The following is a 16480-nucleotide window of genomic DNA, read 5'->3' on the forward strand; positions in this document are numbered from 1 at the left end:
AAAGCCAGCCTGATTTGAACAATAACTAGTGATAACTAGGGACCTGGGCTCATTCATTTGCAATCGGGTAGGAACCTTTTGTTGCCTTTACAGCGGAGGCAAATAATGTTTAACAAACAGTGGAGCTCAAACTCTGGATTTATTTGCAGGTGCTAAAGCCAAGAGCAACCCCTTCACACACACCGACAGGTCTACACATGCAAAGGGGGACACACACCGCACACAGAAAGAAGCACTGTTATACCAGGCAGCTACTTCCAGGTCTGAAAAATGAAGACTATACGGAATTGTCTTAAACTTGCATTTTATCTAACTTGTCTAGTTGTGAAAAGAAGTATGACTGTAAACATGAGTTTATGGTGTCAATTGCTAGTTTCAAGCCTTTGATACATGTTCATTTTGTAAGTAATTGTCCAATTAGAGGTCCAATTGTCCAATAGAGTAAAATTGAAGCGGGTATGTTTTAGGGAATGGCTAACTTTTGATTGACATGTTGTTCATCACTTTATCCCTTTCTCAGTGTGTTTTCAGTTCATGAAAGTTAATTGTACCCTACTTGGTTACTTGGTTGCCTTAAAAATGTCTAATTTAGCATTGGGTTGTACTTAGCAAAAACCCTTTTGTGTCACTTCTGGTTGCAAAAAGCCAATATGGCGATATACAGTCTATGTGCTATACACTAATCTACATCCATATGCAGGGATGTGCTGTGTGTACAGTTCTTGCTGGCTTCATCGCTCACCTACCCACCTTCTGTCTGAAATGTGTTCAATAATCTGAGCATGAGGGGGCTGCAGTCACTAGTGCAGCTCCTCCTGTTAGAAGCTGGCTTTAGTTTGTGTGCACTAGCCCCTGTCTCCCTAAATCCTAGACTCTAAGGAGTCAGGCCTTAGCAACAAGGCCCTAGAAGAGAGGGTTAGTCAGTGACCCAGTTCTTTCATAGACAAAGAATTGTCTGAAAGGACAATTTGACACGCCCTCTGAAAAGAGAGCTTCACGCGAAAAAACAGTTTTCTTAACCCTTCTTAACTGGAGCAAAGTCCCATGAAGGTGGAAGGTTAGGGAATATCAGGCCGTATAAAGCTCGATAGCACGAGGAAGCCACACTCTTTACCATATTCCGGTTCCTTCATGCAAAGGCCACCACTGAAAGATGGATGACAGTTGCTAAATCATATTAAAGCTTCAAGCCCAGTAGCTCATTGCCCTAAATTGTAAGACGCTAGCTTGCTAAGGCTGTGGAAAGGTGACTTTTGAGCAGACAGCCAGAAACAATGACCGCTGTCCCAGAGTCAAAGTCACCTCTGTGCTTATTATATCCCACTCTCTGTCCTGTCTATTGAGTTATTCACATTGTAATGGAAATACAGCACCTTAATGTGTGAGGAACATAATATTCCCTCTCTCATGGGAATCAAAGTGTCGCATCTTGTGTGAATGAAGTGCCTTATTAAATATTTCAGAACAGAGTATGGCGGTTATGTTTGGGCGACTGTGGCTCAGTGGTCGCGTCGTCCTTCAATCAGAGGGTCGGCGGTTCAATACTTTTTCGATGTGTCCTTGGGCAAGACACTTAACCCCAAATTTCTCCCGTAGGCGGTGTATGAATGTGTTTCAACAGTTAGACAGTTCTGATGGGCAGGTAGCACCTTTCATGGTAGCCCCGGCCATCAGTGTATGAATGGGTGTAAATGACATATAGTGATTACAATTGAATTATAGGATGTCCATTTATCCATAAAAACAGCATGGTAGGGAATTGGATAATTGTAAGCAACCAGTAACATGGTTGTTTTTGACCACTAGTACGCTATGTAGCAATGATTTTACAAGCGGGTCCCGTTTTTTTCATTTGCGGGCGACTCAATTCGCATCCTGCAGGTTTTATACTAGTCCACTGGCAGTTGTTGGTAATGTCCCGTAATAGTTTCTTGCAAAACATGGTATGCCAAAAATACCAGTATACCAGATATCCTGTACTGCATCTGGTCACATTTTGCAGCATGCAAGCCAGCATGCTTTTGTGGCTGTTCTGACCCACAATCCTCTGTGTAGTGAATATATGAGCTAGAGAGTCAAAGTTTGAGGTGCAACGTTATGATGAAGTAGTTTGTCCCAATTTAATGCAATTAGTACAATGGATGCAGTACAGATTAGTTAATGCAGTATGTACTAAAAGTAGAAAGAAAGCATATGCAATTATTAACACACTGATGGATGGATTTAAGATATTTTATTAACATTGGCTTTGTAAATGTGGAAGGAAATGCACTCAAGATGTTTGCTGAACCTCAAGGATACACGCAATGGGTTTTGGTGAGAAACACTGAATTTAATATTTTGTGTGTTTGCAAAAAAACTCCACAGGGCACCTTTTAAGTTAGTGTGGTTTTCTTATTTAGTGTATTGACGTACATTTACAGCCCAATCCAAGCCACAAAGTATAGATTGCAGGTGGTTGAGTTATAAATGCGTACTTAAAAAACGTTCTAGACACATGGCTTTACAAGCCCAAGGCTTATTAAAAAGTTGCATAAAGTATTCTTATAACATAACCCAGTTTGACAGACCTGCAGGTCACTAACACACCATTCCACATTACTTCAGTTTGAATGGAGAGGGCCTTGGAAAGCAGCCCCCAGGCAGCTCTGCTTGACATGCCCTCCCTTTTCACTGGCAGCACATATTCAGCCACTGGGCTCTCCCAGCGGTCACACATTACCGACTAAAGATATGTAAATAGAACATTCATGTTGCCTTCATTATTAGATGTGGGTCACTGGATAACTTCAAGAGCACTAATTAAAAAAGCTTCCAGCACACCATTGCTTAGTAGTTGCACACACACTACTCAAGCACTGCACTCATGTTCCTTGCTGGTTCAGCACCATACCGTAAGCTACATGTTTGTGTTTTATCCAAGGGTGAACCCTGAGAGATGGTGTTGAAGACCAAGTTATGTACAAAGTCGTATTTCCTGTGGTTGCTTCTTTCTCTTATTTCCCACCTTGACCATGACAAAGGCTTAGATTCCAAAAGGAGATTGTCAGTTGCTGAGAAACTTTCTTCTCTCCTTTTCTCCGTCCTTTGCCTTGAGTTTGGGAAGGAACTCATCAAAGATGTGCTGCACACTGAGCTACTTTTGCAACCGCTCAGAGGTTATCTGCTGGTCCGTGAGGAAAAGGCCAACCGATCATTGTCACACGAGATAGAAGAAAAATAGCAGCTCCTAAATCATTTGGAAGAATGAATGTTGTCACAGTTAATAAAAGCAGTCAAACCACTCAGTGCTGTTCATCACAACAACAGACCAAACCCACTGCTGGCTGGTCTGCATATCAGACAAAAGTAACTGCTTTTGTGAGACCACTGGGGTACTTTAGGAGTGAAGGCAATCCTTTTCCTGGGATGATCCCCCTGTACAGATGCCATTTACATCCTCCTGCCATCCACCCCCTCCTGCACCCCCCATTCCTCCTTCTGTCATGTAATCTACGCTCCTCTGACAGCACAGCCAAGGCCCGGTGGGAGAGTGCCTATCCATCTCACTACCCCAATCTGCCTCCCCAGTTTGGTTCCACATGAGCACTCAGCTGCTGTGACTAATTAAATAAAGCGCTGTGCCCTCTGCTTCCTGTTAGCCATGGCAAGGTTGGTGCACAGAGATGGAGCAGAGGAGGAGGAGGAGGAGGGTTGCTGAAGGAGGAGGGGACACAATAACAACTACCAAGCCTGTAATGATGCTTAGGTCCATGAGTCAATAGACAAAGTTACGTTGATGCTGGCACGACCACTTTACCGGCATTGTATTTCTCACAGATTTTTCAATGTTCTCACAATATTTTGAGCTCAAGTATTCATTCTTGTTTGTTTTCCTCTGTTTCAGCCATGACACTACTGAAAAGCTAAGGCAGAGAGAATAGAGGTGAGTACGGTTCAAATATGTCTAAATGTGTCTTTAAAGTACACCTCTGTGTCGCTCAGTAGTCACGCTTTTTTTCTGCTTATCCCAATTGCCTGGTATTTCTCAGCAGTAATGCTCTGGAGGACACAGTGCCTCTGTAGGTTATGGGTAAGTGCTGCTGTAATGAGGCTCGGCTGCATTAATTCAGCAGACAGTCGGGAATATGTGAAGTCTTGACATTTTGATTTCAGGAATCACAGGGTCACTGGCTGATATGACAAATCAATTTAATTTTTATCAGGCATGCAAACACAAATTCCCTGCCTTACTCAAAGCCACTGTAAGAGTCTGATTAATGGTAAACATTTAAGGTGTGAGTCGTGCCTTTTTATTTAGTTCTGTCTGAAACTGTGCGTATTCTGTGTCGTCCTCATGTTTTCAATCTGCCAACTTTAGCTTGTGAGGAGCTGTGGCAGACCATTTTGGTGTACACAGTAAAAGCCTAACATAATAAGTTTAATAGCATGCTTTTTATGGATGTTTGGCCACTCTGGCACATTATATTTACAAGCAAATCTCAGTCAAACATACCCAAGCGATGGAGGAGAGAATGATTTACTGTGGAACTTGCGCAATATCTCCTTTTTCCCGGTTTGCATTGGTCAAACTGACATTGACACTAACTTAGATGTTTTGTGAAAAAGAACCATCTGTTTGAAAAAGGGGAGGCACTTTTTAAAAAAAAATGATTGGATGAACCATCAGTCAATCTAATCTCCTACCAAAGCAAGTCGGGAGAAGAGCGAAAACATCAGTTTTCTCCAACAGTTTCCATAGAGAAAAGCATTCAATGTCGTTCTTTGCACTTCTTTAAATAAAGAAATACTCTCCAGTTGTGATATAACTGATGCTATTGCAGCATTGTTGTTTGAATGAGCAGTCGCCTCTCTATGTCGTCTCACACACACCTAAGCCACGCCTGTAGCTGCCTGTAGCTTACCAATACATGTATTGGTTAAAGCACTGTTGGTTGAGTGACACTTGAATATAAACAGATATCTAAAGAAATATAACAAAGTATAAAAATGTCCCCCATAGTAGCAACATAAAGCATATTTTACAGACAAATATATATTCCTCAGAGCTCTTCATATGTACTGTGACCAGGCATTCAGTACCATGGACAGTTCCTCTTCTCACACAGTAGAAGACGGTGCTTGAAGGAAGGTGAGCAAGCTAATCTCAAATGTCCTGTTGATATTGCTTGTTGACATGGATAGATCTCCTATTTTTTTTAATGATCACTTTTTCTGCTTTTTTGCTGTTATTGGACTGTCCATGCTGAAGAGGCCGACAGGAGTGCGCTCCGACTTGTATATGTTTCTGGGTCCTGCGACTGTAACTGTCCTGCTTGATTTGAACTGTGACTTGTTCCGTATTAGTAGATGACCCAGATAAACAACCTGAAAGAAGGAAGAGTGTTGATAACTGGGAACACAGACAAACGGATCAGTAACTGGATTTCCCCTGTAGGACTTGTGCAGAATCGTTATGTAATCTAAGAAATGGTGTGACAAGACTGAGAGTAAACCTCCTCGGTACAGCCACATTACATGGAATCATCAGATAATATACACCACATGCTGTACGGCATCTCTGGAGTACTTGATGAGAGATGCGTCCATGCCTTTTTCCTGACTTCACTGCATCTCCCTCTCTGTGTGTTACCTCCTGCTGGGCGCATGAAAAGGTGGAGGTGGACCATTTTGCTGCAGTGTGGACTGACTCACTCATGAGTGGCCCCTGGCCAGTGTAGACTGGTCAGTCCTCCCTGTTTTAGCTGCTATTCAGACCAATTTTTTACAGACCAAAATACATCCAGATGTTGCTTGGCGACCAGGATATTTATACTTTATACTTGGACTTGATCCATTTACACTCTGTTTCCATCTTTGTAGGAGTCTTCGGGCCCTCACTTATGTTCTGCTATTTGCATATCGTCACCTGGTGTTGGGCATCATTCTGGAATTGATTTTTCTTAAATACAGCTTTCTCTTGACCACGTTTGAATGTTGGGTAGCTAATGGATTCTCAGAAAGCAACGATGATGGTGTATATTTTCCCCCACTTATATTGTCAGACTAAAGGTTGACTGCACAGTTGTATTCCCTATTTTTTAATGACTTTGCTGTCGTAGAAGGCTGACCTGGACCTAATTGCAGCAGCAGAAATACAGCGGTAGGCAGATAGTGATGGGAGCCAGGGTGCTGGCAGTGTTGGACCCTGTGGCCCTTTTGGGAAAGGAATGCGACACTCCCACTGGCCTCATGTTCACTCAACCATGGCCAGCCCGTGTCAGACACTATATCCCTCCCTGGACCCAGCACATGGACCTCTATAGGCCAGGAAAGCCCAAAACCGTAGAGCTATTTTGGGGAAAGCTACATTGCTGTAACCAACGAAGGACTTGAGTCAGGAGGGAAGGGGATATGTTTGTGTTCAAAGCTTTTTTTTCTGAAAAGCAAAATATTTCTGTCCTTTTTGTTGTGACATGGTTGCTGATATTTTTAGAGATATTTTAGAGGCGCTCCATCAATTTTGATTTATAATAATATTGAAGTTTTTGTCACACCGGCGCTGGAGTGATAACAGGAGCTGCTCTGTCTTTTGTCAGAAAATGAGACACAATTTGATAAGTTTAGTTATTGGTAAATAATTCCTGCTATTTTGGACAATTTCAAATGTATTCTGCCAATAAGGGAAACCTGTACTAGAAGTCCCCACCACTGTTTTTAAGAGTCACAGTTACTTCACTACTATCTCACATTAACATACAGTATGGACTTACACTGTATCTGTTCACTGTTCCTCTAAGTCTTACTTTTAATAACCAGCAGTTTGGTGTCAGTTGTGTGAATACTTTTTATTACGAGGTTGGACAGTTACAGCTTGTTTTTTATTATACCCTGACTGGTCATTGCCAAAAAGACGCAGCATGCAGAATGTGTAGAAGATGATGGAAGGTGCAGAAAGTAATTTCCTGTAACTAGCCAAAATAAAGTCTGGCCAGTAGGAGTCGAAGAGAGGACATTTGTCTTTACTGTAGTATCCACTGACCTTCACCGAGACTGTTATTGCTAGGTAATATCCTGCAAGGCCCTCGACCTCTTTGCTGCTGAATCATCCTGGATCAATTATTCTACTATTTGTGTGGCGGGTTTTCTATCGATTAATGCATTTATGCAGAGTGCAGCATATCTTATTTAATAGAGCCAGGCTCTGCATTTAATTAAGTCGTTTGAGAGTGAGGCGGCACTTTGTTTTCATAAACATTTGCCACATCGATACATTTGTTCATTCGTGACTTATGTTCGTCGACTCAAACTTTTATTGTTTCATTACTGGCAGACCAGCACAGATAACGTAGTAAATGGCTAACTGCAGCACACTCAATATTTTGTAGATTGTAGCCATCGTTAGTGGCTCATACTTGCTGTGTGCAGCCATAAATACTACATACTGATCATTATGGCAACTTTGTGGCTCAGGGAACTTAGAGATTAGTAGAAGTCGTCGTGTTGAGTGAATAAAACTTTCCCCTGTTCTTCTTCCAACAACAGAACTATGTAAGCAGGCTTTAAAGGAGGGGTGTCAGATTTTCTTTAAAATAAAGCTTGATTTTATACCCATAACCTTTATTTATGTAGGGAGATGGTTGGTTGCACAAATGTACCTTCCTCTTCATACTGACCATGAAGAGTTAACGCCAAACCCACTGAGTGAGTCAGCTGGTTATTTTCCAAAGTTCTCCTTTTAGTTTTAGTTTGCATTTCCCAGTGGAAGGACACTCAATGATTGTTGCGTAACCACAGTGTTGGATAACGCTGTTGTTCTTTGGGCACTGGAGTTAGTGCGTCACATCACACAGCTGACTCAACTGACTAAAACTAGTAATATCTTTGAAGTGGCATCGTCTAGAGAAACCTTACAACTTTCCAGGTGAAATTCTGCATTGGGCTGCTAAACCTTTGTTCATAATTTCCAATGTTCTTGTTAGTTTCTTTTCTGTGTAAAGGGTCAATAGAGAATAATATTGTGCAGAGCCTTGGCCTAGACATAGATGGCTGCAAATGAGTAAATATGCAAAGGGAGACATGAAGGGAATAAAGAAATGAGGAGCAGCATGGACGATCCCCGTTATCTGCCAGATGACTTTTGATGAATTCCAATGAGAGATTCCTTTTTTTCCTTTTTAAAGAGAGGCCCTATAGGTGCAGTTAGTGATACATAATAGCCCTTTCCCAGCTCTTTAAGCAGCGTTATGAAATATTGATTTAATTTGCCCCTGTATATTCACTTCAACTTTGGAGAATATGTCCCGTTGTTATAGTCGTTTGCAGTAATAGCTCAGGGTTTTACAGGATGCATACAGGCAGTCTTTTCTCAAAGGATGGGGAGAAGTCAAAAAGGGGTTAAATGGAGTGAAATTTGAAAGGAGAACACTAGTCTGAATTAAAAGCTTGCTGCAGCAAGGTATGACAGATGGGGTGTGAGTTTTTTAGACTAGGAGAGGTAGGCTCCTCCAGTTCCTCTCTGCTGTATGTGTCAGGTGAGGCCCTGCAGACACTGATGATGTCAGACAGGACACTTATGTTGGCCTCTCTCCGGGGAGGTGTCTTGAAGTGGAGTTTGACTCACTATTCCAGTACCTGTGATCTCTGCATTATTTATGCTTTTGTCTGAGACATTTATCAGCATTTTTATACCTCGCAGCCTCGTTCTCCAGTACATCTCATGTGATGGAAGAGGCTGCAGCGATGATAGCCTCTGAGGGAAGCCAATAACTGAATATAGTAGCTCATATTGATATCAGAAAACTGTAGAATGGACAAGTGTGCTGCACAGCAGTCTCTGCATACTGTTGAGAACCTTGGCAAACATCCATTCACATCAAAATAGTACATTGAAAAATAAAGTATAACGAGGAGAATGCTGCGCTGGCTCCTCTTTCTTACCTTCATATTCATTTTTGAAGACATGAAACTGGTAATATGTGAGCTGCGGTAGGAGTTGCGCAGCCACTGAATCGCTGATCAATGACAGCTAATGAACACGGCAGGAGTTCTGCTCTGTTTGCCTCTCGACAGAGAGCTGCCTTCTCTAGAGAACTCTTTTTCTCCTGTTTTTGCCAGAAAAGCACAGGAGCCTTCATTGAAACCAACTGCCTCTGGGCTCAATTAACTACCATAGATTACTCATAATGCAGATGAGAGACTGTGTTCAGGATCAGCGGTGTGGCGATGTTGAAAAACACACAAAAAATGCTGCATGCATGGATACAGACAACTGGGACACTGTGGTGCTGAGACGTGCCATCAATGTATAGTTGATAAAAGCTGCTCCACAAAAAAGGGCCGTAACAAGCAAAATAATGTCCTGTATCTAATGCAAGTGATTATCCCAATAATAAAAACAGACATTCTGCACGCACAAACGTATATCGTTTGCAGTACTTTTATGGACATCAGATGGAGCAATGAAAACTGATGTGAAAGGCTGAAAGGCTGTGCTGAATCTATAGTCTCTACGATAACCTCTAATTCTTTTTAATGTTGCATATATATAGATGCAAGCAGCAATAATGTATGTTTTGCAATGTTGTTGTGGGCATTAGAGAGCTCCGTGGTGATGGTTTGCTTTTGGTGTGGCCGCCAGTCCATGGCCCTTGTCATGACATATTAGCATCACTTAACATCACTCACTCAGGCCGATTGCTGCACGTTTTCCTCCCTACCAAAGCGTCATGTGATGATTTCTGGATCTTTCTCTTAAATCTCAGAATTGTTTGCACATTGGAAATGTTCAATTCACGGCAACCAACAATGCCGAGTATAGTTTTTGAATCTAAATGAGTCACAAGTAGCGGTTTTAAATGAAACCCAGCCTATCTTCTTTTTTTTTTACAATGGATAGCTATCAAAGAGAGTCTGTTCAGCACCGGAGAATTTACAGATGGCACAAACCTAAATACTGAACAGTCCTTCCCCCCCCGACTGTGATGGGAATATGCATGCATCATGTTGCCTATAGAATGGTGAGATGACTTTTATGTGTAGCTTTTTTGAAGTGTGTTGACATTATCCTGAAACATGCTCATATAGTGGGAGCTTAAACTTGCACGTCTCTGTATGCCGACTAACTGCCTCAGTGTTGTTTTTTTTACTGTAGACGGAGAGTAACTAATGAGATGAGGAGGCGCATGATCAAACATGCATTTGAACTGCACTTGATGAGATGATACTGACTTGTGGAAAGTGTTGTCTTTCAACTAAACCATCAGAAATGATTAATTATTGCTAATTAGTGAATATTCAACCTGCAAATCATTCAAAAATGATAATGTGACTCTCATTTGCTCTGGTTGGACATTATTTCAAATGACATGTGCATTCAGACCACTGTTTATAACTTTTGGCTTTTTTTTTTTGGCTCATTGCTGTCTCATATTTTAGCAATTACCTGAGTGTCTGTGTCATTTCCATTTCTACGTTTTAGAGTTGGCAACAAAAAGGTGTAGAGACGCAGTAGGGAATCAGCAATTGTGCATCAGGCATCAATGGCCTAATGGTATAAAATGAGTCCCAAACTATTTTACACATCATGAAACATTCTTGCATGCAACATCATTAAAACATCATTTAGAAAAAAACAAAAAGATGTATTTGCAGAATGCGACTAAAAATAGGTAAATGTCCCTCTACTATGGTTTGTGGTTGTGGTGTCACTGCAAAGGGGCCGCATTGACTTCGCTGCATACCGATGATACCGATGATGGGCTAAAGTGTGCAATGAAACGGGGCTGAATGTAAACTCATCGACATGTCACAGTCCTTTAGCCGCTGTCAGGTCTTCTCCGTTCATCCTATAGGGTGACGGTCACCTTCATGCTGCATCAGGGAACGGCACAGGTGGAGGACGGACGTTTATGTCAACCTGTGCGACTCTTAATATTCATCAAGATTAACATCCTGAGAATATTAGTGGGTTTTGGGTAAATGACTGACTTTCCTCTTGAGGAGGCTGGCATCCAGAATAAACTGTGACTTATTTTCCACTCCTTTTACCTTCCTCCTGTCTTCTGAATCACCTCGCCTTTGGGGCTTACCACAGGAGTCTCTTCAAATGATCCTTAAGTCTGAAGTGGAGAATCAAGATTAATGCACTTTCACGTCCCACCCAGGCTCCAGGGGAAAAAGTCTTATAATTAACACCAAGGGGCTACAGGCTGCTATCGGAGAGAGGTCGAGGGCGGGGTTCCTCGATCCGGAGAAAAGGAGCTGATAAAGGTGTGAGGTTTTTAGAGGGTGATGTGTCCTGTTGCTTTGGAATAATAGTGGAATGGTAACAGAATGGCCTGTCAGAAAACTCACTGTGGCTTATTATTATTGGAAAAAAAGTGGAGGGGCCCGTAGCAAGAGCTGCAGCACATCTGCGTCATTCACAGCTATCATTGTTATACGTTTTGGCCGATGTGAATTATCACTGAGGCAGCACCGCGTAATTGCCTCGACATTATCAACCCCACACGAGCTGAATCTTTTCATCGGCAGCCATACAGGGGAACGCCTGCACTTTGTTGATTGAACGGCTTAGTTTTAGAGGCTGCTATTTTTGCAGAGGTTTGTGCGGGATGTCCCGGGTCATACTAGAGAAGATTTTCTTTGACCATCAGCTCCCAACCTGCAACCTTTATAATGGAAAAACAGAAAAACCCTAAAGGCTGCCTGTGCGTTGGTTTGAGACGCCAAGGAGTGTGACAAAGCAACCTGGGAATAAGACCAGTTGGCCTGTTAGTGCGGGGATTTCTACACATTTCTGCAACACTGTTTTCTGTTAATTAACTTGCTGCCCCATCCTGCTAGAGCAAATGAGACTCATGTAACTCCAAGGAAATGTGTCCTAAATAATGCTAAAGTTAACATTTAAAAGAATGATTTGAAAAACAGACACATTTGTTTCCTTTACGAGAGTTGAATGAGAAGATTGATACCATTATTTTTTATGATCACTATAATGCTACAGCCAGCAGTTGGTTAACTTAGCACAAAGACTGAACATATCTAACCTAGCGACGTCCAATAGTAAAACAAAGCCCAATCTCAACACCTCTTAATTAAGCTCACAATTTAACAGTTATATCATAATCTTCTCGTCTAACTCTCGGCAAGAAAGCAAATTGTCAAACTCTTCCTGTTGTTTGGACCTCCCATGTGGGTGAGTAAGTGAGTGTTGACCAATTATACAAAGCTAAAACTCCACCAGATCCTGCTGGTTTCCCATTGGACGAGGTGCACCGTGACACGCCCATAACATAACAAGCGATATTAAAAAGGGCGCACCGCTCTGGCCTTTCCACTGCAACGTCAGTTGTAACTTTACAACTTATAATGCCGTCTCCAACATTGCAGCATGTTTTTTGTGTTGTTCACTGAACATTTTTGGATCCTTTTAAAGATGTGGGTCTGTCGCCTGACGCCATTGTGCCCAATAAATGAGTAATAACCTAAAATGACAAAAAAAAAAGGAGAGACGAAATAAACTGGCCTGTAAATACCTGTTATGCCACTGTCAGATGTAATGATCTAAATACATATTCTGCTAACCTTCACCTACCACTGCCTGCAATTAAAAATCCAAATTGAATTAAATTCCTTACCGCATGCTTTGAAGCTTTCACTGGCATAGGGTTGTCTCCCTCTCCATTTCGTATCAAAAGAATTATTCATTTTCTGTCACTGCATGCGAGGGGCTGCTAGTTAGCTAACAGTGGCAAAACCCGTTTGTCTCTACCTGATGTGTCCCGATTGGCGTGGTGACAGTCAATGTTTTATTTCAATTACTATGTTTTGCTATGAATTATTGAGCACGTTTAGATGTAAATATGAATAATTACCCCAATAATTACCCCACAAACGTTTTTTATTTATTATCCAACCTTTTTGGCAGTAACTACGCAGCCCACTAGATGGCGCTCTGAGGCCCACCAGTTGTTGAGAATACCTAAAATAAGGGATTTGTTGTAATGCAGCCATAAAAGCAGATCTTTGAAGTATAATTTTTCTATTCTTGCACAGAGAAATTGTCACGATGTGTTTGATGATCTGGTAATGATCTTTAAGTGTCACCGAGTTTAGCTTGTTTCTCGTTATCCTGAATACTTCTCCAAGGTTATTCCCAAACATTTACTTTCATATTCCCATGCCTGCTGTTTGTCTTTGATAGTTACTCAGATTGTTGTTGTTTCTGTCTGTGTCAAAAAGCAGCAGGCCTGCTGCTTTTAGGTGTTATGTTACACAAGTATATAAATATAAAAACGGGGCAAAGTTACCGACAGGGAGAATGAAATACGTCACGTACATTTCAATGTAAATGAGAAAAGAAATGGGCACAGTGTGGATTTACAACGGTTCATTAGATTGAATCCACTGTGCCGCTGTATCTTTCACGTGAACAATCTCCTATAGCCCGAGCAAATTAGTGTGCAATCTCGTGTACCAGCTGTAAATGAATCCGTCCATCAGCTTGTGTCTCAGGTGATGGAGAGCAGCAATGGTTCTGCACTGCCTCGGCTGCTTTGGATTCTCAGACGGAGAGAAGCTGTTTGTTAAACACTTAAGTTGGAGTTTACTTTCTGATTGCCTGTGTTAACAATCCCACACAATCCTCTCAGGGTGGTTGTTTTGTAAGATTCTAAATCACTGTGCTACAGATGTTCATCCAGTTTCTCCGTAGAAGTCTTTCATTTCACCTCTGACCTCTGGACTCGACGGCTAGCGAGACTCCTCTTTTCGAAATACAGATCTTTAGATCTCTCTTGGGGGAAACTAGGGGTATTTGAATCTGATGAAAAAAATGCATGTGTGAAAAGTGTGTTGTGTTCATTTGGGTGATGGATAAGTTGGCAAGTCGGCTTACCCTCTGACAGGGAGCAAATGGAAGCCGGAGTGCAATTTTTAAATGTAGTGCTGCTCCGTAAAACAGATATTCTTCTGCAAGTGTTGCAATATGCAAAGACTCGAATCATTTAGAATGACAGACTTGAATTACTGTTTCAGTTTTTTGCTTTGACATTTTGAAGCTGTTAGCGATTCCCCTTAGGGTTTTACGTAGGATTTAACCACATCACACCAGCCTGTCATGTGTAAAATGTAATAAAGGGATGATAATGATTAGGAGGCAGGAGAAGCTCACTAGCAGAACTATTTTTGTATCTCTGAGATGAAGAATTAGGATAGACACAGCGAGTGCTTCAAACGCGAGGATACATGTGCGAAGAGACAAAGCTATTCAAGTTTACAGTACATCTAAATCAAGAGTGTATTCATGACAGGTTTAGACAAGTGCAGCTAAGGTCTTAATGGGATACAGAGAATGAGCAGGGTATTTATGCTGGATATCTCTACAGGAAGCACAAATTAAACGATCCCAAAGTTTACTGTTTTCATTTAGAAGTCCAGTTGCATGCAGTCACAGCTGACCGACTTGAATGATGTATCTAAAAGCCGAACCTCCAAGCATATAGCCAACTATATTGCTTTTAAAAGCTTCAAGTAGGAGAGCTTCATGTGTGACATAATTAAATTCCACCCAAGTTAATTCAAACTGTTTAATGATGCAGGGAGAACAATTTCTTTCGCTGTGCCAGCGGTGGGTTGGTCCGCGGGGGCTACGAGTGAGGAGAAGCATTAGAAGTTCAGAAAGACACTTGTGATACAGAGGGGAGGATGTGCAGATGGAGGCAGACTTGAAGGTTGCAGCATCCTTGGAAACGCAGCTTCCTGTTGGTGTGATTGTTCATTTTAATAATGCCAAATTTGCTTTGTTTCTTGTTTTCTTCATTATATTACCCTTATCTATAAAGATGATTTCGACAATAATTAGTAATATGCACGTGAGACCAGATTTTAGTGGTGGGAGTGCCTTTGATTTTGCTGTTGGTTACTGTAACCATCCTGCAGTGTTTCATTATGTTTCAAAGCTAATAAACTCTCTCCGACGGTGAACAGCCTGACATTATACGTATTGTGTTTTTGTGTCTTTTTTTTTTCCAGGAGTCGGGGCTAGAAAGCGGGGAGGAGATGAGTCTGGCAGGTAATCCCACTCCATCTATCCATCAACCTGGAGACTATTTCCAGCGTCCCCTACAGAATGTCAAAGCCTCGCTGAGCAGCAGATGAGTCCATCATCCTCTTTCTAAGACTTTCCCTCAAGTTTCCATCAAAACACATAAACACATCATGTGCCATTATTTTCTATTGCCCTCCCTACCCTTTTTCTGTCAATGGAGGGTCACGACAGTGAGTGAACACAGTTGAGTGGGGCGCCCGATGCAGCATGCAGAAGAGAAGCTCTGTTTGAAACCCACAGGATGTGACAGGATCCTTCCTCCGTCGATGACATCACTCTGTATGGGCTGTGATGGGGCATGTGCCAGAGATCTCCTGTCTAATAGGAAGTGAGGCCATTAAGGAGATGACCCCGCCTCAGTTGCCATCACTGTCTCTCTGCCAGAGAGGGAGCTTGGCTCTCCCATTACTCCTGCACTTGCTAATTAGCGTCTGTCGCTGGAGTAACTTGTACCTGTCAGTGTGTGCCGCTCTCCTATATTCAGTAACTTGAGGGAATTGAAATTGAATGCCAGCTAAGCTCCAACAAACTGCAAATGGTGCATGGGATACACCCTGATTCTCTCACTGACCCGACAGCCTTATATGTAAGAAATTGTTTTTAATGAACACAGAGTATCTCAGCGAGTTTTTACTGCTGGTGTGGAATGTTTCATCTGTTCCAGACAAGCGGATGTACTGGTTGTTTTATTGCATTTCTTTAGGTACTTAAACAAGTCCCTGTGCCATATGTCCATGTATGAATGCCAAAGCCATTTCTGTTCCAGATAACCCAGTGCCTATTTACATTAAAGAGACATGGTGAAACTGCCTGGTCATTGGCAATTATTGGTCCCATTCCCGGGGCCACTTTGTGCTTGTTCGGGCAGAACAAGGTCGAGTTTATTACAGACATTTCTTCACCCACAGGATTAGCCATGCTGCTCAAATTCATCCTTCCACTTTTCCATTAGTTGATTTATCTGCCGACTAGACTATTCTACATAATGAGTAAAACATGAATTATGGTCAAAGCAATACAAATATTTCATTTCCATGCAGATCAACACTGACATGTTGAATTGTTCGCAGTTAGACGCAGTCCTATTTTAGGGCCAATCCCTCTCTGTTTGCAGATGCTCAGTCATCCCAAACATTTGACTTGTTTTGAATAATGGATTTTCTCTGTGATTGTTTGTTGCTGTCATATGTGAAATAGCTACCTTGCATAAAGTCTGACTTGTATAAGTAGTGCAGAAATACCTCCCCAACACACACACACACATGCACAGGAGCACACGCACACACTGTGTCCTCTTGCTGAGCTGGATGAGACTGTTGATCAAACCCCAGGCTGTGCCCAAATGCGCAGATCTCTCTGTACAGTAGCCCTTGACCTTGCTGTGTGTCC

At 41.9% G+C, this 16480-nt stretch overlaps 1 protein-coding gene across 1 annotated transcript in view; it reads left to right on the forward strand.

The window, feature by feature from the left end:
* The window catches only part of cd276 (CD276 molecule), a 62504-nt gene extending 46620 nt beyond the window's left edge, over positions 1-15884 (forward strand). Inside the window, exons 7-8 of the mRNA XM_079164213.1 lie at positions 3887-3925; positions 15016-15884. Of these exons, the coding sequence (XP_079020339.1) occupies positions 3887-3909 (23 nt within the window). The 3' untranslated portion in view covers positions 3910-3925; positions 15016-15884. The remainder of the gene's footprint in view (positions 1-3886; positions 3926-15015) is intronic.
* The last annotated feature ends 596 nt before the right edge of the window (positions 15885-16480 follow it).

The sequence above is a fragment of the Pholis gunnellus genome, assembly GCF_910591455.1.
Source record: "Pholis gunnellus genome assembly, chromosome: 1".
Taxonomy (NCBI): domain Eukaryota; kingdom Metazoa; phylum Chordata; class Actinopteri; order Perciformes; family Pholidae; genus Pholis; species Pholis gunnellus.